This window comes from Papio anubis, chromosome 3 (assembly GCF_008728515.1).
Source record: "Papio anubis isolate 15944 chromosome 3, Panubis1.0, whole genome shotgun sequence".
NCBI lineage: Eukaryota > Metazoa > Chordata > Mammalia > Primates > Cercopithecidae > Papio > Papio anubis.
In genome coordinates, this window is record NC_044978.1 from 95,952,473 (window position 1) to 95,978,206 (window position 25,734).

The 25,734-nt window shown below is 39.7% G+C and overlaps 1 protein-coding gene across 13 annotated transcripts in view; it reads left to right on the forward strand.

Annotated features, from left to right (window-relative positions):
• The window catches only part of DCUN1D4 (defective in cullin neddylation 1 domain containing 4), an 89,265-nt gene that overhangs the window by 35,544 nt on the left and 27,987 nt on the right, over nucleotides 1–25,734 (forward strand). For 12 of the 13 annotated variants that reach the window (XM_009207119.4, XM_017958824.3, XM_017958828.3 and 9 more), the window contains 3 exons: nucleotides 4,307–4,421; nucleotides 7,430–7,521; nucleotides 16,751–16,821. In XM_009207119.4, the coding sequence (XP_009205383.2) occupies nucleotides 4,307–4,421; nucleotides 7,430–7,521; nucleotides 16,751–16,821 (278 nt within the window). Of the gene's footprint in view, nucleotides 1–2,139; nucleotides 2,388–4,306; nucleotides 4,422–7,429; nucleotides 7,522–16,750; nucleotides 16,822–25,734 lie in introns of all 13 variants that reach the window. The other variant, XM_031664449.1, reaches the window with a different exon arrangement.

A 25,734-nucleotide genomic window follows, 5' to 3' on the forward strand; every position in this document is an offset into this window, starting at 1 on the left:
GTTAATGTGGGAAGAAAAGCTATATTCGTTGACTGATTTATTTGAAATCAGATGGGGTCCGTTAAAAAATATTTAATTTGTTCTCTTGAAACACTGAACCCAAAAGAAATGAACCTGAACTTAAACAGTAATCTTTGGGCAAAAATTGCACACAATTTTGATTGCTTTCCTAAGTGTCATGTAAACACCAAAACATTAAGAAAGAGCTTCTAATGATAGGAGGATTGATTTCAGATTTACTAAAACATCAGCCTTAATGTCTTGCTTCTACCTCTAATGCCAGATGTTTGTACCTAAGTAGGTACTTTAAAATGGTTAAAATAGCTCATTTTCTGAAGCAGATAAATATTCCATAACATTCTTGTTTATGTTATTTGTATATTTTTTGTAGCTGAAAGATAAACTTGTGAAGTCAAGTAATGCAAAGATACAAGTTCTGAGTCAGTGAAGTCTAAATTTAATGATACAAATAAATACAAATTTGTAGAAATTATTTCTATTTAAGTATTTTTATCATAAAAACATCACAGAGTTATTTTAAGAAGCAAACATTCATTGAATATGTCTTTTAAAAAATCCTATCTGGTAAGAAATTTAAAGTTAACTGTTTTAGTGACACATGGGGAATAAATATGAAATGATGGTGTTTTATTTACTCATAGGTGTTTTAAGTCTCTGGAAATGTACTTTTTTTTTTTTCTTTAGCAGAATCTGATTTATATATGTTTTAGGAGCATTTATTCAACAAATATTTATTGAGAGTTTACCGTATGACTCAGTAATGATGTATCTTATTATTACTGTAATAAGATACTGTATTAGATGATGAGTGTGCACAAATGAACCAAGTAGGACCCCGTAAAGCAGTATGTGCCATTTTACGTACACTCGAGAAATCCTAGTTGTTGCTCTTGCTTAGTTGGGATCCCTGCAACTATTGGGGGAGCAGGATTGAGGCAAACAGACTTGAATTGAGTGTTTTCTGTGTATTTTGTTGATTTAGTTCACTTTGGCAAATTACTATTTTAAGTAAAGTTGTTTTCCCAAGCATTAAAAAGTTGCTTTTTTTGTAGCCTGAATGGGTTCCAGGGAGACTCTACCTTGACCAGCTGTGCTGTGTGGTCCTCAGTCAATTCCCTTCCCTTTCCTGGGTCTGAGTTTGCTTCATCTTCCTTGTCGGCCAGCTGTGTGAGAGTCAGCGAGTCAGTGCCTGAACTTAAATGACTGTTGGGGCAGGTGGATAGACACAGTTTCTTTGTGAAAAAATGACCCCTTAACTGTCACTTGCTTATGCTGATGATTAGAGTGGAGAGATTTACCAAAAAAAAAAAAAAAAAGTCATGCCTCTTAGGAGATAAAAAATTTAATAAATGACAGATCACTTGCTAATCTGGGATGATTTGGGTCTCAAAGATGAGTAAGTTTTCCACAGACACAAGAAAAAAGTATTTGTGAAACTTTTAATAGAAAGCATTTATCAATAAGAAAGAAACATAAGAGAAAGCTGAAAATGTTAGTTAACTTATGATGTTTGTGTATTTACCAAAAACATGCTAATCTTGACAAGTAGGATTCAGTGGAAACCAAATGTTGTACCAGTGTGTGTCTAGGAAGAAGCAGGTGGTAGAGGAGCTAATGAATGAACTTTTATTGGTGAATATTGGTGTAGACAGTATTTTAAACAGTGTTTCTCTTCTTATGGATTGAGGAGACAAATGCATTTTCTTCTGTGTTCTGCACATGTGGAAGGGGAGGGGTTACTGCTAGACCAGAAGCTAAGAACCAAACCATGATTTTGCTATTGGAAGAAAATGTCTTTTATTCCCACATATACCACTAAGGAGGGAGACGCCAGCCTTGAGGATCAGGACAGACTCTTCATTTCTGGGCAATATAACACGCTTTACAGCTGAGCAGGGCATGTTTTTCATTCTGAAAGCCCTGCCCTAGGGCATTAATAGATATGAATAAATCTTTGTTTTTGTATGTTGGCAATCTGCAGAAGCTTGGATCACTGCAATTCTTTGGACCTTTTAGTATGCTTTAGTGGTGTTTGTGAACGGGGCAACATTTTACAGGGAAGATGAATGGGGTGTGTGGGGTGGTAGGCAGCACTCTCCCTGATTCTTTCTTTTCCAGTTCTCATTGCAGGTGTGGGAAGAGAGATATGGGGGTGCCTAGTGTCTCTGAAGAGCCCTCTACTCCTATCCTTGGAAGGAAAGAGCCTGGTTGGGTCCCCAGGAATGTTGACTGAGGGTCATCTGTTTAGACCTGAACTGGTGGTGTGCTGAAGGAGCAGGCAGGATCCTTGAGCCTGGGCACTGTCCAAGACTGGGGTCTGGGAAGGACCCTCATCTGGGCCAGAGTCACAATTTATAATGGAAAAGGTGCTTTGGACTGTTATGTTGCTGAAGCATGTCACCCCAGGAACTTAGCACAGTGATAGAAACCCAGATATGAACTGGGATTTGGGTTTCAGCTCTGATCATTGCTCTTAGCAGGGTTGTGACTGTTGGCTGTTGACAGCTCTCTCTGCCTTCAGAGCAGGTATCTGGAAAGAGCTGTTCACATTCACTGTGTCCACTTCCTCACCTCACTTCTCTCCACAGCCCGTTGCAATCTGGCCTGCACTCCCACCGATCCATGGACACTGTACTTGATTGTTAAATCTCATGTGTGCCTTCACTCCTTAGTTGAGTTGACCTCTGTGCTGCAATTGGACACTCCCTTCTCAAAGCATGCTCTCCTCCTTTGGCTTCCAGGACATGACACTCTCCTGGATTTCCTCCCTGCCTAGGTTTTACCTTCTTTTCCCAGGGCTCTGTCCTTAGTTCTCTGCTTCCCAGTTTCCGCTTTTATGGCCTCATAGAAGTGGCAGCAAATGGTGGCTGAGAGCTTGGGCTTTGCTGCTGGGCTGCTTGGGTTCATACCTTGGCTTTACGTGCTGCTTTCCAGCTGTCACTCAATCTATCTCTGCGTTGATTTCCCTGTTTGTTAAAATATGTTACATGCTGGTGAATCATGTCCTGAGAGTTCAGTGAATGCTGAAGGCCGCCATAAGGTCAGTGCGCATGCCTCCTTCCACGGTGCCGCTCGGAACCAATTTCTTTATTTCAGCAACACCTGAACACAGCACTTGGTGCCTAAACACTTATTGAATGGATATTTTTTTCCTTCATAAAAATCCTGAGAGGTAGCTATATAACAATTCTTATTCTTCAAATGGTGAATGAGAGACCCCAGGTAGGTTAGTGACTGATAGAACCCCATAGGTAAAGAACTGAAACTCACTCATTGACTGCAGATCATTCAGTCGCCAGCACCCTTCACGGTCTCCTGTCCTCATCACTCCCTGAGAGCTGTGGGTCTTCAGCCAAGGGCTTGTGCAAGGAAGAAAGGCATGGGATTCAGAATTCACCACTTTTCACTCCTGAGACCTCAGGAGGTCACTCGAATGCCTAAGCCTTAGTTTTCCCTGTCTGTTAAGTAGAAATAATTATCTTTGCCCTGCCTGTCATTCATGATTATTGTAGAAACCAAATGACATAATATATTTGAGGGCACTTGTACCAAGATGGGGTATTTTAATCATCTTATAGTTGTCTTGTAATTTATAATTTAAGACGGCCTGAAGCAAGAGCTTTGCCATTTACCTAACCCCCTCCACCTCCATAAGTGTTCAGTGGCTATTATTATCTGTTATTACATTTTAATATCAGACAATTACCAAATGCAAGTTATGTTTCCTTACTGAAAACCCTGACTGAACATGGCAAAATCTTCAAGTGGCAGAAATCAACAAAATTGTTGTGGACATTTTGCTGAAGGTCATGTCAGACTTCTGCTTAAAAAATCCCAAATCCTGTTTTTTTTTTAAATCAGGTATCTCTTGAAGGTTAAGAGTACTGGGACTGTTGTGCCTACATGTATTTTAGAGTCAGGGTTACTCGTTGAGCTGACCTGTTACCTCTGTAGTTCGTTTTGAGAGAACATTGACATAGGAGAAACAGAAAGGTTAAATGACTTAGATGAGTATTTTTGGAGAGTCAATTGAAATTATAATAACTTCTATTTCTAGTGTGATTTGGGTTGGTGGACGTATTAACTTATTTGTGTCATCACTAGGTTTATTTCTTGACCATAACATTTTTTTCAAAAAGGAACTGAAAGCCCATCTTTTCTTTAACATCTAAATTCTTTACAATACAAGCTGTGGAAGTGTTTAATTTAGCAATACTGTTCTTTGGAAGTATGAAGTTAGGATGTAGCATACCTTAATTTTGTGCTCTTTGAATTTGTTTTGTAGGAAGTCTGCGGTCTTGCAGTTCTTCAGACTGCTTTAATAAAGTGATGCCACCAAGGAAAAAGAGAAGACCTGCCTCTGGAGATGATTTATCTGCCAAGAAAAGTAGACATGATAGGTATGATGTAGAGACAGTGGATCAGAATCAGTGATACATATGTCGAAGATGCACATTTCTACCTAATTTAGTATGGGTCTTCTAAGTGTGCAGATGTCAAGTGGAATATTGTTTTGGCTTTGCCAGTCAATTTTTCAAAATGTAATTATTTGATCACATTTATTTTGTGTTTTAGTTTAAAAACAAAAAAACAAATTCGGTAATTTGAATTCTTAGAAGTTAAAGTTTTATCTTAATCCATTGATCGCCCAAAACTGGTGCAGAGTTGATTTCTTTCCATTTAAAGCCTTACTGTCTGTGCCTGCTGAGGACCACAGAATTGGTCTCTTGTTCTTTAAGCGGGTCTCACTCATTCACTTCAACCACAGAGCTGGAGAGATCTGCCTGTACTTAATGGTCTGTGCCTGCCCAGAATATCAGCCAAGCTGAGGTTTATTCTCACATGGATGAGAATTTGATAGAACTGTGAAAAACAAGACTCTTTAAATTGCTTCTCTTTCAGATAAGTGAACTTGCTAATTTTGATAACTCCAAGGGCATGTTAGATTCATTTATTTCAAACATCTTTATTGTTTCACCCTGAGTCTAGTAAGTAGTTTTTTCTTCCTTGTTTTAGAAACAATGAACGAACATCATTGTCTAGTCTTTTCTACCTTTCTCTATCTTTCCCCATTCTGGCTTTGTGGGTCACATCACTAATGGGCCTGAATTTCCACATCTGTTAATCCAGGGAATTTAAGTGGGATTTTTCTGTTTCTTTCGAGCTGTGATTCTTTGTATACTACAACTCAGAGGAATAAGAAAGACTCTGAAAATGTAAAAATAATGTCACTGTTTATATCTCAAATGAATAGAAAATATTATCTAAAAGAAGCTAGTAGTGATTTAGAAAATAATCACCAGCAATCTTTAGGCCAGTGATTTTTCAACTTTACAAAGGCAGGCTACTTTGATACTTTTTTGGTGGTATGGATGTTACTGTCAGAATTGTTAAATTCTGACAATCACACAACATTTTGTGACTTTATAGCACTTAGTATTTTCTCACCATAGTCTAATAAAATATAGTATGATAAAGCCAGATTTTAAACTGGCAGTATAGTTACAGTTTCTGAATTTCATTCTTGCCCTTTCTTTTATAAACAACTTTATTTTTATAAACAACTTTATTTACATACCATAAAGTTCATCCATTTTAAGTGCACAGTTTAGTGATTTTTATTAAGTTAACTGAGTTGTGCACACCATCACTACAAACCAGTTATATAGAACATTTCCATTATCCCAGTAAGATCCCTAATCCCCATTCAGTCACTCCCAGCCCTAGACAACCACTAATTTACTTTGTCTCGACAGATTTCCGTTTTATGGATATGGTCTTTGTGTCTCGCTTCTTTCACTAAGCAGGATGTTTTTGAGATTCTTGCTTGAAATAGCATATATCAGTATTTCATTCCTTTTATTTGCTGAATGATATTACATTGTATACTCTGGGTTCTTTTTTATGTATTTTTCAATAATTAATATAGTGTCTCCAAGTTATTGACCAGTTACAGGCTTCAAGCTGAAATAGGAATGCCTGGGCCCAGAATTAGAACATATCTATTTGAACACTTGGCCGGTATCCACTTTTGTTTCCAGGTGGTATGGCTACCTTTTATAGAAGAAATACAGAACTGCTGGTTTGCAGTTTCAGTAACTTAACACCTTATTATAACTATGTTCTTTTTTTGGTGTTAAAACCCAGAAACTAATCAGAGGTATATACTGATAATCAGGTGAGTGTCTAGATCATGAATCAGTGTTCAATAAAAAAGAATTATACAGTTGACTGTTGCACAATACAAGTTTAAACTGCACGGGTCTACTTATGTGGATTTTTTTCAGCCGAACAGAGATAGAAAATATACCACTGAGAGATGTGAAACCCCACCTGTATGGAGCACTAACTTTTGGTATACACAGGTCTTGCAGGGCTGACTGGGGGACTTGAGTATGTGCAGATTTGGGTATAGGTGGGGGTCCTGGAACCAGTCCCCTGCATAGACTGGGGAATTAATGAATATTATTTTCATATTCTTACATACTGTATAAATAAAAACTGTATTTATAAATGCTTATATACACAACTAGGTAATTTATAAATAAGGGATACAAAAATGTGTATACTTACAATTTTTATATCCAGATCATCATTTTAAAGCTATTGCCTCCTTTTCCCTCTCCATGTAGGGAGTATCACCTTCCTACCTTCCTCAGCCCCTGGTTATTATGAGTATGTCATTTTTGTGGAAGGTCACACTTGCAACAGGAGGCTGCTGTGCTTCCTGATTCAGTTCTCCAGTTTATGCTGGGCTGTCCACAAGGCTAGAATTTGAAGACAAAGGCAGAAGCTGGATTCTCTATACTTCTGTCTCCTGAGGTTTCTAAGGTTATACTAATCAAGAAACCACCCAAGGGACATTGTCTTTGTCAGCCTTACATCAAAGTTTATTTTTTTCCTGGAAGCTTGGACATGATTTGATGTTTCTTTTTATTTGCTTAGTGTTCTCTTGAGTTGTCTAATATTGAGAGATTCTTCCTTAGACTGTGTTCTGTGCCCAGCCTAACTTGTAAGACACAGAAGTCAGACATGAGTTGTAGGCTTATTAATTGCGGAAAACACCTTAGACATTTCTTGCCGTATCTCACCATTATTTTGTAGTTAGTTCTGGCTGGTGAGGTAGAAGGGAGTATATCAAATACCTGTTCTGCTCAGTTCTTACTGATTATTTCTTAATCAGAGAAAAACTGACATTAAGTGCTTACCAATTCTATATTAGGAGTGAATGTGTTTAAACTCCGTAGTTAAAAGCTGAAGCCTGCAAATGCAGGAAATAAAATGTTTAAAGTATACTTAAAATACTGACTGAATAGATGTCTGGTTTGGGTAAAAGAATATAAATTATCTGCTACTTAAAAGAACTCAGTATCTTTAAATAACTTAAAACTGCTTTTTCAATTTCTAGCATGTATAGAAAATATGATTCAACTAGAATAAAGACTGAAGAAGAAGCCTTTTCAAGTAAAAGGTGCTTAGAATGGTTCTATGAATATGCAGGTAGGTAATCATTTGTATCATCTAAGACTGATCCTTATGACAATAAGGAGTACCTTAGAAGTAATTAAAGAATTTTAAAATGTGTACATTTCAAATTTGTGTGTGTATGTGTGTGTGTGTGTCCCTGTTAGAGGGAGAGAGGGACATAGCTTTAACAAATCACCAAATGGCCTATTTTTATAGCCAGCAGCTAAGCCAAATAATTCAGAACACTAGAAAGGAACTGAAAACATGAAATGACTTGGGAGAAGTACTTTGGATTGCTAGGAAAACTATTTAGAATGCTGATAGTGGGTGATTATTGGTCAAAGCACCTCTGTTAAAATAAGCTTTGCTGCTTTGAACCCCTAGAGCAGTGAAATTTCTTTATATTAAGTGTTTCTATTTGGAAAGATCATTTGGCAGAAAACATTTGTTTTGTCACTTAAAATGTCTTAAATTTAGGCTGTCTTTTTACAACTTACTATAATTGGTTGGGTAATATAATGTTGCAACCTGGGGCTTATTTGTTATTGTGGCTTTGTGTGGTGTAAAAAAGAAAAAATTTTCAAACAAGCTCAAGCTGAAGACTCTTTCACCTTTCTTCTTTTTCACCTTACTTCAGGTTCTTTTATAACTTACCAACTGGCTATTCCAGCAACCTTCAAACCAATTTTCCTGTCATCAATCTCTTCTCCAGACAGCCTGCCATGTGCCACTGTTGTCTTATTTTTTTAAAACTAAGCTGAGCAGATCATACATGCATTCCTTAACAACCCCAACCGCTCCCCTCCAACCCCAACCCTATCTCCTGGCCAAAAAAATCCTTGCTATCTGCAGGATAAAAGACAGTGAACTCCCTGTGCTTTTGCCTGAAGTGATTTTCTCCACTTTTCTATCTAACATGCTCTATACATCTTTTAAACCCTTAATTAACTTAGTAGCCTTTTCTGTACTTCACAGGATAGTGTTTATAACTTTTTTTGGTTCCCTTTTGTTGGTATCAAAATGAGGAATTCCCCCTGTAGCCTGATCTGGCTATTTTTCTCCTCTTCCCACCCAACCCTTTTTGTGATAAGAGCCTTGCCCCTGTTGTCTGCAGAGATTGGTCTAGGTGACTGGCACATAACCCAGGCCAGGACAGTCAGACAAGTCTTCCCAGGGGTTTTCAGACTGAAGCTGGGAGGAGCATGTCTTTCTCTTCTGGTGGAGGACTTGAGAGGCTACAGTTCCGATTCCTGTAGTTCTTCTTTGGACTTTTGTGAGCTACCCCAACATCTTTCTAATGAATTCTCCGTCATTCCTTTAACAACTTTGATCTGGATTTTGTTCGCGAGGCATGGACACTAGTGCAAACACATAGATGGTTTTAGCATTTGTCTGTTTTCATGTTTACAGACAAACATGAATTTGTTTGATTCATTGAACCCGAATCTCTTGGAAACCTTTAGAATTTCTAGTAAAAGTGATTGACAGCTGGGTGCGGTGGCTCATGTCTGAAATCCCAGCACTTTGGGAGGCGAAGGCAAAAGGATTGCCTGAGTTCAGGAGTTCAAGACCAGCCTGGGCAACACGGTGAAACCCCGTCTCTACTAAAATACAAAAAAACTTGTTGGGCGTGATGACATGCACCTGTAATCCATGCTACTCAGGAGGCTGAGGCAGGAGAATCACGTGAACCTGGGAGGCAGAGGTTGCAGTGAGCTGAGATTGTACCACTGCACTCCAACCTGGGTGACAGAGCAAGACTTTGTCTCCAAAAACCAAAAGTAATTGACACTTTGCCAGGTATTCTGTAAATAGGTTCTGAATGAATGAAGAGCATTCTCATATTCTTATCACATTGATTATGAAGATCTCTTGCTTTCTTATATTGATTCACATTTATTGTTATGAAAATGTTTTATTAGAAGGAAATTTTAAACAAAGAAAAAGTACACTTAATCCCATCACCATAGCATAGTTATTCTGATCTTTTGGTGTACCTTCCTTTATAAGCAAACAGATTTTTCCATAACAGAAGCTAAGAAAATAGCAAGGGATGACTTTTCTTCTTGTTTGTCTTTCTCTGACTGCAGAAAGGTGACATTTTGGACATAAAGATTAAGCTACATTATTTAGGTTCCTTGAAATCCCTGCTAAGTCGTTCATTTTAACTCATCCCTTAGCCATCCCTTTCTTTTTCCCCCTTTTGCTATAGCTTGTCCATGGGGAAAATAACTGGCATTGGGAATAACTGAAAGCCCCATTGGCATGTGTTTTCATTTTGTGTATTCTCAACCACATGAACTGAAACTGTAGGTCAGTATTAGTCAAGAAAAATGAATCGGGAGAAGAACCAGTGTGACTAACAGGTTGTGCTGTAGGATGAGTCTGTGGGAGCAGGCTGTGACACCACAGGCCCCCTAGATACCAGCACAAAGAGGGCTTATAAGTGAACTTGAGCCATGTTCATTTTCCATAGAAGAGAGCAGGCTGGTTTGGGCTGAGGATAAATGCTGACTCCTTGCCTTTTAATCTGGAGGACACTGGAGTGGAGGGGCAGCAGGGTCCTGGTGTGTGATGATTTCACATGGATGGACCTTCAGCTCTTTCCAGCATTCTCAGTTCCACTTTGTACCTTGCTCTCTGCTTTACGTGGCTCCTGAGGCCTGAGCCCAGCTCCTCCAAGCTTATGTCTGGCCAGTTAACCCCAGTCGTCCACTGCATATTCTAGAATGCAGCTTCTCACTTTCTAAAATCTCCACCAGCTCAATTTCTGATCTCCAGAAATGTAATAAATAAACCGTCCTTCGCTGGGGGCTTTTCCTCCTGTTGTCTGATTGTAGGTTTACTCCCTTTTGCACTTTGGTACTTTAGCTCTCTGTGACTTTAGAAAGGATTAGCTGGGAGGTTTAGGGGAAGTGTTTATTTAGACCTTGATCTGAACCTGGACTCCCATTTTGTTTCATTAAAGCGAAGACAACCAGGCCGGGCATGGTGGCTCACGCCTGTAATCCTAACACTGGGAGGTCAAGGCGGGTGGATCATGAGGTCAGGAGATCGAGACTATCCTGGCTAACATGGCGAAATCCCGCCTCTGCTAAAATTACAAAGAATTAGCCGGGCATGGTGGCATGCGCCTGAGGTGCCAGCTATTCGGGAAGCTGAGGCAGGAAAATCACTTGAACCCAGGAGGCAGAGGTTGCAGTGAGCCAAAATTGCATCACTGCACTCCAGCCTGGGCAACAGAACGAGACTCTGTCTCAAAAAAAAAAAGAATGAAGGCAACCAGTTTACATAATTTATCTAATAACTTCCACTTTTTGAAATGTATCTAAGAATAATGAATTAAACCAAATACACAGGTGCCAACATTGGTTTTACAGTTATACCAAAGCTCATATACATAGGTCATAATAGTTCTACAAGTTCTGACTGTAGGCCCTTAGTCTATTTTGGATTAAGTTCTATAGCAGAATTGTTTGGTTTACCAGAAATAAAGTCAGTCATGGACAGTTGTAACAAATAATAAACTGGTCTGATAGCGAAGGAAGAGATGTTAAAAACTACCAAAGAGGGCCGGGCGCGGTGGCTCAAGCCTGTAATCCCAGCACTTTGGGAGGCCGAGACGGGTGGATCACGAGGTCAGGAGATCGAGACCATCCTGGCGAACACGGTGAAACCCCGTCTCTACTAAAAAATACAAAAAACTAGCCGGGCGTGGTGGCGGCGCCTGTAGTCCCAGCTACTGGGGAGGCTGAGGCTGGAGAATGGCGGGAACCCGGGAGGCGGAGCTTGCAGTGAGCTGAGATCCGGCCACTGCACTCCAGCCTGGGCGACAGAGCGAGACTCCGTCTCAAAAAAAAAAAAAAAAAAAAAACTACCAAAGAGACCATGTGGGCCCCATTTGCCTCCGTGATGTGGCGTGCTGTAATTATGGGGCCATCATGAAAAGGTCAAATACCTTTAGTTAGGGGCCCCTGCTTAAGATGGCAGGGAAAGTGGAAGGACCACTTCTTTCTGGATTATTGTCAATATATCAGCCTTACCAGATGTACCTCCAGTATCTTGTCACCTAGGGCATTTTATAGCTTATTATTTTAGATATAAGTTAAAAAAAAAAACTCAAACTTCACTTCTAACCTACTTTGTGTTAGCCAGTGGCATATTTGTTAGCTTGCTTGACAGAGGTAATTACCTTAATTCTACAGGTAAATTTAGTGTAAAATGCAACTAGAATCCCAACAAATCATGTGATTACAACTAGATTTAAATGTGTGCATGGGAAAGATGAGAAGAAAGGTGTTAGGGCTGGGCGCAGTTGGTCACGCCTGTAATTCCAACGCTTTGGGAGGCTGAGGTAGGAGGATCGTTTGAGCTAAGGAGTTTGTGACCAGCCTGGGCAATATAGTGAGACCCCATCTCTTAAAAAAAGTGTTAAGATGGCAGGGTTATTGGTAGCATTTAAATAATGTTGATTGGCAAACTATTTTAACGATTTTGGATAAGATATTACTTTTGACAGTCATGCCATTGCAAATTATACTCTAAAATCTTGCTCTTCTAAAACACAGACATGCGTATATATAAGTAGTACAACAACACTGTATAAAATTGGGAAAAAAGAAAAAGCATGAATAATTTACATAACCCCTGCAAAGTATACCTCAGCAGACTTTTGTTGAGGTCTGGGGTGCAGTCAGCAGAAGCACTCTGCTCAGAGTTCATTTTCCCATGTGGCAAACAGGCAAATAAGTGAGAAACATTATCTTTATAGTGAACATTGACAGAAAGAGACGGCGGCAGCCAAGTTGGAGGATGCACGAGGGGGAGGGGAAGCCGGGTAACACCCAAGCCCTGTGCAGAGGCATGGCAAATGCAGGCGGCTTGCTAGGCTCAAGAATAAGTTGCACAGGCCGGGCACGGTGGCTCACACCTGTAATCCCAGCACTTTGGGAAGCCAAGGTGGCCGGATCACGAGGTCAGGAGATCGAGACCATTCTGGCTAATACGGTGAAACCCTGTCTCTACTACTAAAAAATACAAAAAATTAGCCGGACGTGGTGGTGAGCGCCTGTAGTCCCAGCTACTCGGGAGGCTGAGGCAGGAGAATGGCATGAACCCAGGAGGCAGAGCTTGCAGTGAGCCGAGATTGCGCCACTGCACTGCAGCCTTGGTGACCGAGCCAGACTCCGTCTCAAAAAAAAAAAAAAAAAAAAAATTAAGTTGTACAGAAAGAGCTTTTTTAAATCAGGAAGAATAGAAACCAAAGAGAATTTTAAAAGAATTACAAAGTAACTTGCCCCCAGCTCTATGCAACTACTTCTCAATAAGCTATATCAGTAGATACCAAAAAGTATCTGTTGCTAGAAACAACACAAAATAGGAATAGATGAATATTTCCTTATCAGAATAATTATTATTTAATCTCACAGCCTAAATACTTTACAGTAGTAGAATGATGAAAAGAACTTTGATTCATATAAATAAATACACACATATACACTTACAATGGGATAACATAAAATGTATTAATATTAGCTAAGAAGAATGAAGTAGATATATGGGTCCTGTCACAGGAAGATTACCAGACACAGTGAAAAAGGCAAGGTGTAGAATTACAGGTACCTCACAAACCTATGTACAAATTTGAAAACTGCATTTTAGTATATATTTGCCTATATATAGCAAAAAGGTCCAGGAGGATACATGTCTATCTGGTAAAGAAAGGGAGAAGGCAACTTTCTTATTTAACTGTTTGTTTTACTCTGTATCTTCTCTATTTGGATATTTTATCATGTGAATGAATTGATGTGTCGTGTGTCTAATACATACATGAATGTGCACATGTGGATATATGCACTCTCAAACCAAAGAAAGCAGGCAATATATTGTATGATAAAATGCTAAATGTCCTATATGAGTCAAGAATGAGATAAGAATGTCCACTCTCACTACTCTTATTTGCCATTGTTTTGGAAGCTACTAGCCACTGCTGTTAGACAAGAAAAAGGAGGAGTGTAAATATTTGAAAGGAGGAGACAGAAATGATCATTGCAGATGAAATGATTAAATTACTTTACACTTGGAAGGCCAGAGAGAATGCCTGGGCAAACTTAGAAACAATAAATATGTATACATTCCATGCCTATACAATTCTATGAGATGGCTTATTTTGGGAAGTGTTGTTAAAGAAGCTCTTTAATAAATAGTTGTCTCTGCAGAGTAGGGAGGAGTTAGAGGGGGATAACTTCACTTTTGGAACATCTTTATTTTTTATTTTCAAATGAAACTTTTTATCATGTTTATGTATTAATGTACAAAACTAAAATATTACTTGGTTTTCTTCTGATAATCAAGAAAACTAGGAATACAAAAATATATATATTTATATAAAAATTTATATTTTTATATTTATGTTTATACATTTATATAAAAAAGGGGATAAAAGGGGACAAAATCCCAGAAAAAAGTAACAGATTTGAATATATGAAGCAAAACATTGTGTAACAAAGTAGAACATTTGTGATTAAAAGGAAAATAATGGCAAGGAGAGAAAAGTATTTGCTTTGGCCAGATTATGAGGAAGGGCCTGAGTTTGAACTTTAGGGAGAGCCAAGGATTCGAAGCAGAAAAATGACTTAAGACTTTCCAGCAGGAGCTTCTTGTGACTTTAATGTTCCTCCTTTGTTAAGAACAGCCACCATATACTTTGTGTTAGTGAAAGTCTTGTTACTTTGTATTGAAGTTACTCCTGTGCCTTGTCTCCCTTCATGGAGGGCAGGGACCATTTGCACCCTAGGCAGCTACTGCAGTGCATAGCTCCAGAATGTGTCTAGTAAATGTTATGGTAATGAAATGGATACATTCTTTTTTTTTTTTTTTTTTTTTGAGACGGAGTCTCGCTCTGTCGCCCAGGCTGGAGTGCAGTGGCGCCATCTCGGCTCACCGCAAGCTCCGCCTCCTGGGTTCACGCCATTCTCCTGCCTCAGCCTCCCGAGTAGCTGGGACTACAGGCGCCCGCCACCTAGCCCGGCTAGTTTTTTTGTATTTTTTTAGTAGAGACGGGCGCGGTGGCTCAAGCCTGTAATCCCAGCACTTTGGGAGGCTGAGACGGGCGGATCACGAGGTCAGGAGATCGAGACCATCCTGGCTAACACGGTGAAATGGATACATTCTAAGATGGTGGATTCTGCTGGACTTGGTGACTTGCTAGATCTAGAGGGTATGGGAGGATTGTAGAGCGATTCCTATATATTCTGGTATTCAGCCATTCATTTATTCCTTCATTCAGTTTTTATTGGACCAACTACTATATACCAGATGGTATGCTGAACTTGTAAGAATAAAAGAACTGCTCTTGAGCTTAGAGGGAAAGACAGATGAGCTAGGACTTTGAATGCAGTGTGCTAAATGTGTGAGAACCATTCCTAGCATTGTGAGGGGTCACAGGACCGCCTGACCCAGCCTCTGCAGGTGGGGAGATTGAGAGGACTGCCCCTTTGCTCTGAGTCTTAAAGGTTGAATAAGTTAGCCAGGGGAGTTGGGGGAAGGGAGAGGAGGGGACAGGAAGGGGACTAGAGGAAGATAGGCAGAGACACAAAGAGTAATACCATGCTGGGTGTGTGTTCGGTGGTGGTGCAGAGTGAAGCCACATTTAAGTAGGTGTTTCTGGACCTTGATTTTTACTCATCCGGCAATATTTATTGATTCATTTATTTCTGAGAAACTTGTTTTACAGTTAGAAAGATATAAGACTGAGGAGGGAAGAAAGGCACTAGATCATAGAGAACCTTATGTGATAAGCCAGACACTTTGGATTTTATCTTTAGGCTCTAGGGAGCCATTGAAGGATTTTAAGCCAGCATGGGATTGCGTTTGAAGTGGATCCCTTCAGTGGCTGTTTGCAGGATGGGTCAAGGGGGAAAGACTCTGGAATTAGGAAATCATGAGGAGACTGCTGTAGTTGTCAAGAATAAAGCTTTGAAAGAGCATGGTGCAGGAGAGGCACAATTAAGAAATAATTAGAAGGTAAAATTGGTAGTACACTTGATAATTGATTGGGTGTGGGAGAAAGGAGGAATACAAGATGACTCCCAGGTTTCTATTTCTGGGTGTGCCACCAGCTGGGACAGCATACCAGAGGATAAGCAGGCCTGATATGGAGAGACATTGGGCTCCATTTTAGTGAGGCAGTGTTTGAAAATGTGAAATTCAGGAGGAGTAGGTGTGAAGCAGAAGAAGAGTGTAGTTATGGCAGTTAAACAGGAGGTAGAGCAGCTAGTGAATAAAGTGGCAAGTAGTTCAAAAGTAAGGGGAAAATGTGGTCTAGAAAGACATTTGGGTAGGACCTGAGACCTTGAGTATGATTGAAATTTCCTGAGAATAATGTATATAGCAAGCACTAGAAGAGGTTTAAGGATGAATCTTTGCACATCAAATTTAACCATCTGGGAGAAGCAGAAGAACCCATAAAGAAGCCAAAAGAAGAGAGGAAGAAGGAGAACCAGATGAGAGAGGGTGCTTCCAGAAGTCATGGGAAGAGACAGTTTTGTGAAGAAAGAACTGCTTCAGATTTTCAGATATCACACAATGGTCAGTTAAAACAAAGACCGAATTTGTCTGTTAGATTCGACATTTAGGGGGTTATCAGAGACCTTGGCAAAAAGAATTTCAGTGGAGAGCTAGGAGAAGAAGAAACCAAATTCCAATGGCTGCAAAGTGAAACGGAGATAAATTAGAGATGGAATGTGTGGACGCTTCCTTCAGGAAGAATCAGGGCTAATGCTAGAACGGAAAAAGGGGACCTTACTGACTTTATCAAGAACAGAGTGATAACTTGATTTTTTTCTATGTAAAAGAAACATTTATGTTTTTTCTTATTTAATTTTATAGAGACTATTATGTGGTTCTTTGCTGTGTTTCCAAAAATTATTTTATGTATTGAAATTATTACCCAAGTAAGAGTTGAAGATTAAGCTGTTTTAAAGAGGAGGAATTGAATTCAGCCTTAACTTTAGACAAATGGTATATACCATATTCCAACGATTGAAGGACATGGTGATAAGTTGATTTAAATGATTGTACAAAGTAGAGTCCTTCAAAGATACTGGAATTCCAGAATACTTTTCAACTTATACTTGATTTTTTTTCTCCAAAAGGAGTTAATGGCCTTTAAGTCTTACTTGTTGACAGTATATTACTACTACAGTGGTAATAGAGTAGTATGCATGGTCAGATTTAATTTACATAAGATTGTATTTCACAGGAACTGATGATGTTGTAGGCCCTGAAGGCATGGAGAAATTTTGTGAAGACATTGGTGTTGAACCAGAAAATGTGAGTCTAACTTACTGAGTTGGGTGAATCCGTTGGTTATTTTTCTTACTTAAATCTTTGTTCTTTAGCAAATAAATAAATAAATAAATAAAAACTAATGGTATGTTAGTTTTTATGAAGCAATCTAAGAAATAAATTCCAATTCTAGTTTGACTTATAAGCACATTTTCCATTCTTGTAAGTGATATGGTGTAACTACAGTTATTTTTTCTCTCATTTGATTTCTTGTATGTAAAAGGTACAGTAAGCCAGATGCTTACAAAATGGTGTGGCCACATTTGCCTACAATGACGGATCAACTGGAGGCCACATTGTACACTGTGTACCTTCGTGCCCCTCAGTAGTTGTTTCAGCCTAATGTAGAGTCAATGTAGGACTTAAAATTATTCACCATGATTTTGAGTAGATTGTAATTATCAAGACTTTTTCACAGATCTTTTACTTCCAATTGAATTTAGTTCAGAAAGTGATTGTTTTTTTTTTTTGAGACAGAGTCTCACACTGTCACCAGGCTGGAGTACAATGGTATGATCTCAGCTCACTGCAACCTCCGCCTCCCGGGTTCAAGCAATTCCTCTGCCTCAGCCTCCTGAGTAGCTGGGATGACAGGTGTATGCCACCACACTTGGTTAATTTTTTTTATATTTTAGTAGAGATGGGATTTCACCATATTGGCCAGATGGTCTCTATCTCCTGACCTTGTGATCCACCTGGCTCAGCCTCCCAAAGTGCTGGGATTACAGGTGTGAGCAACAGCACCCAGCCATGATTGCTTTTTATAATGTAAAAAGCCCTAGATATTTATTTTTAATTAGAGTGATTTTTATAGGCTTAATTATTTTTGCCTAATTCTTAACATGTTATTGTTGAATATTTTTTTCCGTTCCCACATCACCTCTCTTATACTAAAATGAAAAACTATGCTTATACACATGCACTGCCTCATTAACTATGCAGTTTAATATTACATTAGCTCCAGTTTAACAAATATGTACAAGACCCTAAATGAATTTATGATCTGGAAGAGATCTCAAGAGATCATTCCCTTTATTCAGGCTGTTTCGAAGACATCTGCCCAGGCATGTATGTCATGCTTTTAAAGAAACTAGCAAAAATCACATTTTTTTCTTTAAACTTTTTATTTTACCCTTACCATTTCTGTGCTTTTGTCATCTACCTCGGCCCCCAGCAATGCTTTAAATTTTCTAAAGAGCCTTTGGAATGTCTTTCACTTATTACATAGATTTTTATCTTGTGTGTGTGTGTGTGTGTTTAAATGTATTCCAGTTCAGGTATTTCAATAAATTACCCAACTTGGCATGAAGGTTTCGGGACACCTGGGTCAATAGTATTTTACCATAGACTGGGCCATAGGCACAAGAAAAGACCATTACATTGAATTTAAGAAGGAAGTTTTCTATGAGAGCTGGGCCAAGCGTGGCAGAGTGTTTTCTAAACAGTGTAGTCAGAGGGCTGAGAGTGAGTTGGGCTTGAGAGGGGCTCTGGAGGTTCCACATAGGGTACCGTAATAAGTATATGACAGAGGAGTGGCAGCAGGGCCTGGGCTTGAAGTTAGAGGCTGAGAAGATTGGGAGACAAAGGGCTCGCTGGTATGTGAGGGATTAGCTGAGCATTTAGTCTCAGAGGCAGAAAAGCCTGTCAGGATGGGAGAGCACTGATGTTGATTCTAACTGAAAAAGAAAGGGAGGCCCAGCTCTTCAAGTTTCTTCACCCCCAAATACCAGTACTCAATAAAAGATAGTTATTGTCATTCTTTTTTGGTGGTTATGAGTCCTTTAGAACTCTGTTTCTGGCCTGGCATGGTGGCGCTCATGCCTGTAATCCCAGCACTTTGGGAGACCAAGGCAGGTGGATCACCTGAGATCAGGAGTTCGAGACTGGCCTGGCCAATAAGGCGAAACCCCATCTCTACTAAAAATACAAAAATTAGCTGGGTGTGGCTACTTGGGTGGCTGAGGCAGGAGAATCACTTGAACCCAGGAGGTGGAGGTTGCAGTGAGCAGAGCCAAGATCATGGCAGTGCACTACAGCCTGGGTGACAGAGCAGGACTCCGTCTCCAAACAAACAAAAAGAACTCCATTTCTGTAGGAATAGAAATAGCCGTAAAATTTAGAATCATATTAAAGACTAAAAGGCCATATTATCCAAGTATGTAGGCCGGGCGTGGTGGCTCATGCCTGTAATCCCAGTACTTTCAGAGGCTGAGGTGGGTGGGTGGATCACGTGAGGTCAGGAGTTCAGACCAGCCTGGAGAACATGGTGAAACCCTATCTTTAATAAAATACCAAAATTAGCCGGGTGTGGTGACGTGTGCCAGTAATCCCAGCTACTCAGGAGGCTGAGGCACGAGAATCGCTTGAGTCCAGGAGGCGGATGTTGCAGTGAGCTGAGATCGTACCACTATACTCCATCCTGGGCAACAGAGTAAGACTCTGTCTCAAAAAAGAAAAAAAAAGAATATTATCCAAATATTTACACTGTATGTACTTCAATTCCAAGCTGTCACCAATAGAAGTTATATTATTTTATATCACTAAGAAAGAAAAAGTGTTGCTAAATAAATTCTGACATGCTATATCAATTGTGGATGCATTCCCATTTCAAAGACATTAACGTTTGTAAAACAAGTGGTGAAATATGGTGTTTTCAAGCCTTGTCTGCATTGATAGGCAAGCACGTTTAAAGTATTTAAAACCCTCACCTTGCCTGATATTTGTAGCTTATGAAATTAAGCAGGCTTGTAAAATTCAAGTCTACGTTCATTTACCAAGATAACAGCAAAATTCTTTATTTAAGTACTTAGCTTTCTTGTTAGTTAACTTATGAAAGTCTCTTTTTTAGGAACTTGCCCATTATGAGTATCTGTTTTGGCTGCTTATGTGTTTCATTCATACTTGTGTGTGTGTGTTCTTGCACCTCACCATTTTTTTTTTTTTTTTTAATTTATTTTTTATTTGTTTATTTTTTTTTTTTTTATTTTTTCTTGTGATTAGGTTTTTCTTTTTTTCTTTTTTTTTTTTTTTTTTAATTTATTTATTATTATCATACTTTAAGTTGTAGAGATTTTATGTGCATAGCGTGCAGGTTTGTTACATATGTATACTTGTGCCATGTTGGTCTGCTGCACCCATCAACTCGTCATTTACATCAGGTATAACTCCCAATGCAATCCCTCCCCCCTCCCCCTCCCCATGATGGAGGGCCCAGGTGTGTGATGTTCCCCTTCCTGAGTCAAGTGATCTGCGTTGTTCAGTTCCACCTATGAGTGAACATCGCGGTGTTTGGTTTTTCTGTTCTTGTGATGGTTGCTACAGAATGATGGTTTCCAGCTGCATCCATGTCCCTATAGGGGCCTTGAAACTCATCCTTTTATGGCTGCATAGTATTCCATGGTGTATATGTGCCACATTTTCTTAATCAATCTGTCACTGATGGACATTTGGAGTTTGATTCCAAGTCTTTGCTATTGTGAATAGTGCTTGCAATAAACATGCGTGTGCATGCGTCTTTATAGCAGCATAATTTATAATCCTTTGGGTATCCCAGTAATGGGATGGCTGGGTCATATGGTACGCATCTAGTTCTAGATCCTTGAGGAATCGCCATACTGTTTTTCCATAATGGTTGAACTAGTTTACAATCCCACCAACAGTGTAAAAAGTGTTCCTATTTCTCCACAGCCTCTCCAGCACCTGTTGTTTCCTGACTTTTGAATGATTGCCATTCTAACTGGTGTGAGATGAGGTATCTCATTGTGGTTTTGATTTGCATTTCTCTGATGGCCAGTGATGATGAGCATTTTTCATGTGTCTGTTGGCTGTATGGGGTACTCTTCTTTTTGAGAAATGTCTGTTCATATCCTTTGCCTTACTTTTTGATGGGGTTGTTTGTTTTTTCTTGTAAATTTGTTTTGAGTTGCTTTGTAGGTTCTGGATGGTAGCCCTTTGTCAGATGAGTAGATTGCAAAATTTTCTCCCATTCTAGCCCAGGTTGCCTGTTCCTCTGATGGTAGTTTCTTTTTGCTGTGCAGAAGCTCTTTAGTTTTAGTTAGATCCCATTTTGTCCAATTTTAGCTTTTGCCGTTGCTTTTACAGGTGTTTTAGACATGAAGTCTTTGCCCATGCCTATGTCCCTGAGTGGGTACTACCTAGGTTTTCCTCTAGGATTTTTATGAGGTATTAGGTCTAACATTTAGATCTCTAATCCATCTTGAATTAATTTTAAATTATAAGGAGTAAGGAAAGGATCCAGTTTCAGCTTTCTACTTATGGCTATTAATTTTCCAGCACCATTTATTAAATAGAGTCCTTTCCCCATTTCTTGTTTCTCTCAGGTTTGTCCATCAGATGGCTGTAGATGTGTGGTATTATTCTGAGGACTCTGTTCTGTTCCATTGGTCTATATCTCTGTTTGGTACCAGTACCATGCTGTTTTGGTTACTGTAGCCTTGTAGTATGGTTTGAAGTCGAATTTAGCGTGATGCCTCCAGCTTTGTTCTTTTGATTGGGATTGTCTTGGAGATCACGAGGGCTCTTTTTGGTTCCATATGAACTTTAAAGCAGTTTTCCAATTCTGTGAAGAAACTCATTGGTAGCTTGATGGGGATGGCATTGAATCTATAAATTACCTTGGGCAGTATGGCCATTTTCAAATGTTGATTCTTCCCTATCCATGAGCATAGGTATGTTCTTCAGGCTGTTTGTGTCCTCTTTGATTTCACTTTTGAGCAGTGGTTTGTAGTTCTCCTTGAAGGGTCCTTTACATCCCTTGTAAGTTTAGTTCCCTAGGTATTTGATTCTCTTTGAAACAATTGTGAATGAGTTGGTAATGATTTGGCTCTCTGTTTGTTATTGGTGTATATGGAAGAATGCTTGTGATTTTTGCACATTAATTTGTATCCTGAGACTTTTTGCTGAAGTTGCTTATCAGCTTAAGGATTCTGGGCTGGGAACAATGGGAATTATTCTAAATATACAATCATATGTCATCACCTGCAAAGAGGGACAATTTGACTTCTTCTTTTCCTAAGCTTGAATACTTTGTTTGCTTCTTGCCTAATTGCCCTAGCAGAACTTCAACACTATGTTGAATAGAATTGGTGAGAGAGAGCCATCCTATGCTGGGATTTTTCAAAGGGAATGCTTCCAGTTTTGCCATTCATTATGATATTGGCTGTGGGTTTGTCATAAATAGCTCTTATTATTTTGAGTGCGTTCCATCAATACCCAGCGAATTTATTGGTTTTAGCATGAAGGGCTGTTGAATTTTTTGTCAAAACTATTTTCACCATCTATTGAGATAATCCATGTGGTTCTTGTCTTTGGTTCTGTTTATATGCTGGATTATGTTTATTGATTTGCGAATGTTGAACCAGCCTTGCATCAGGGATGAAGCCCACTTGATCATGGTGGATAAGCTTTTTGATGTGTTGCTGAATCCGGTTTGCCAGTATTTATTGAGGATTTTGCATTCGATGTTCATCAGGGATATTGGTCTAAATTCTCTTTTTCGATTATTAATCTCTGCCAGGCTTTGGTATCAGGATGATGTTGGCCTCATAAAATGAGTTGGGGGAGGATTCCCTCTTTTTCTATTGATTTGGAATAGTTTCAGAAGGAATGGTACCAGCTCCTCCTTATACCTCTGGTAGGAATTCAGCTGTGAATCCATCTGGTCCTGGACTTTTTGGTTGGTAGGCTATTAATTATTGCCTCAATTCAGAGCCTACTATTGGTCTATTCAGGATTCAACTTCTTCCTGGTTTGGCTTGGAAGGATAACAGTGTCCGGAAATTATCCATTTCTTCTGAGGTTTTTTCCAGTTTATTTCTTTAAGAGGTGTTTATAGTATTCTCTGATGGTAGTTTGTATTTCTGTGGGGTGGGTGGTGATGATATCCCCTTTATCATTTTTTAATTCGTCGATTTGATTCTTCTCTCTTTTCTTCTTTATTAGTCTTGCTAGTGGTGCATCCAATTTTGTTGATCTTTTCAAAAACCAACTCCTGGTTTGTTGTTGATTTTTTTGGAGGGTTTTCTGTGTCTCTATCTCCTTCAGTTCTGCTCTGATCTTAATTATTTCTTGCCTTCTGCTGGCTTTGGAATGTGTTTGCTCTTGCTTCTCTAGTTCTTTTTAATTCGCGATGTTAGAGGTGTCAATTTAGATCTTTCCTGCTTTTCTCTTGTGGGCATTTGGTGCTATAGAATTTCCCTCTACACCCTGCTTTTAAATGTGTCCAAGAGATTCTGGTATGTTGTATCTTTGTTCTCCATTGGTTTCAAAGAACATCTTTATTTCTGCCTTCATTTAGATTGTACCCAGTAGTCATTCAGGAGCAGGTTGTTCAGTTTCCACATGTAGTTGGCGGTTTTGATTGAGTTTCTTAGTCCTGAGTTCTGGATTTGATTGCACTGTGGTCTGAGAGACAGTTTGTTATAATTTCTGTTCTTGTACATTTGCTGAGGTGCTTTACTTCCAATTATATGGTCAATTTTAGATTAAGTACGATGTGGTGCTGAAGAATGTATATTCTGTTGATTTGGGGTGGAAGTTCTATAGATGTCTATTAGGTCTGCTTGCTGCAGAGATGAGTTCAATTCCTGGATATCCTTGTTAACTTTGTCACTAGTTGATCTGTCTAATGTTGACAGTGGGTGTTGAAGTCTCCCATTATTATTGTATGGGAGTCTAAGTCTCTTTGCCTTCAAGACTCTGGGACTTGCTTTTTATGAATCTAGGTGCTCCTGTATTGGGTGCATATATATTTAGGATAGTTAGCTCTTCCTGTTGAATTGATCCCTTTACCATTATGTAATGGCCCCTTCTTTGTCTCTTTTGATCTTTGATGGTTTAAGTCTGTTTATCGAGACTAGGATTGCAACCCTGCTTTTTTGTTCTCCATTTGCTTGGTAAATCTTCCTCCATCCCTTTGTTTTGAGCCTATGTATGTCTCTGCGTGTGAGATGGGTCTCCTGAATACAGCAGACTGATGGAGTCTTGATGACTCTTTATCCAGTTGCCAGTCTGTGTCTTTTTTCATTTAGACATTTAGTCCATTTACATTTCAGGTTAAGATTGTTATGTGTGAACTTGATCCTGCCATTATGATATTAACTGGTTATTTTGCTGGATTAGTTGATGCAGTTTCTTCCCTAGCCTCGATGGTCTTTACATTTTGGCATGTTTTTGTAATGGCTGGTGCAGTTTGTTTCTTTCCATGTTGAGTGCTATTAGGGTCTCTTGTAAGGCAGGCTAGTGGTGACAAAATCTCTAAGCATTTGCTTATCTGTAAGGATTTTGTTTCTCCTTCACTTATGAAACTTAGTTTGGCTGGATATGAAATTCTGGGTTTAAAATTCTTTTCTTTAGAATGTTGAATATCATTTATACTCTTCCTGGCTTGGAAGTTTCTGCCCGAGAGATCTGCTGTGAGTCTGGTAGGCTTCCCGCTTTTGTTGGGTAACCCGACCTTTCTCTCTGGCTGCCCTTAAGATTTTCCTTCATTTCGCTTTGGTGAATCAGCAATTATGTGTCTTGGAGTTGCTCTTCTCGAGGTATCTTTGTGGCGTTCTCCTGTATTTCCTGGATTTGAATGTTGGCCTGCCCTACTAGGTTGGGGAAGTTCTCTGGATGATATCCTGAAGGTGTTTTCCAACTTGGTTCCCATTTTCCCCCCTCAAGACTTTTAATCAGATGTAGATTTGTCTTTTTACATAATCCCATACTTCTTACTTGTGAGCTTTGTTCATTTCTTTTCTTCTTTTTTTTTTTCTTTTGGTTCTCTTCTGCTTCATTTCACATTCATTTGATCCTCAATCGCTGGTATACTCTTCCAGTTGATCGGGTAGGTTAGAAGCATTGCATTTATCACGTATTTCTAGTGTGTGGTTTCATCTCTTTCATTTTAGTTTTATGACCTTCTCTGCATTAATTACTCTAGCCATTGAATTCTTCCACTTTTTTTTCAAGATTTTTTAGTTTCTTACTGCTGGTGCGTAATTCCTCAGCACAGCTCTGAGAATTTGATGGACTGACCTTTAATAACTACTCTCATCTCGTCAGAAGTCATTCTCCGTCCAGCTTTGATCCGTTGCTGGCGATGAGCTGCTCACTTTGCGGGGAGATATTGCTCTGCTTATTTTTGAATTTCCAGCTTTTTTCTGCCCCTGCTTTTCCCCATCTTTTGTGGTTTTATCTGCCTCTGAGATACTTTTATTGATGGTGATGTACTGATGGGGTTTTTGGTGTAGCTAAGTGTCCTTCCTGTTTGAGAGTTTTCCTTCTAACAATTGGGACCTCAGCTGTAATAGGTCTGTTGGAGATTGCTTGAGGTCCTCCAGACCCTGTTTGCCTGGGTATGGCAGCAGAGGCTGCAGAGATAGAGAATATTTCTGGTGTGAGTGTGCCACCATCACAGTTGCGCTTTTGAGCCTCTCAGGGGTGTACTCCCACCCTGTGAGGTGTGCAGTGTCAGACTGCCCCTAGTGGGGGATGTCTCCCAGTTGATTAGCTACTCAGGGGTCAGGGGACCCGCTTGAGCAGGCAGTCTGTCCCTTCTCAGATCTCAACCTCCGTGTTGGGAGATCCACTGCTCTCTTCAAGCAATAGGGCAGAGTGGTTTGCGTCTGCAGGGACTGCCTTTTTGTTGTTGTTGTTGTTGTGTAGCTGTGCCCTGTGTCCCCAGAGGTGGAGTCTACGGAGACCAGGCAGGTTTCCTTGAGCTGCTGTGAGGCTCACCCAGTTGGAGCTTCCCATGACACCCGTTTCTACCAAGCCTCCCAGCTTGTGGCGAGCCTCCCCAGCCTGGCTGCTGCCTTGCAGGTAGATGCGGGCTGCTGTACTTTGCTTATCAATGAGGAGGCTCGTGGGCATGGGACCCTCGGCCAGGTGTGG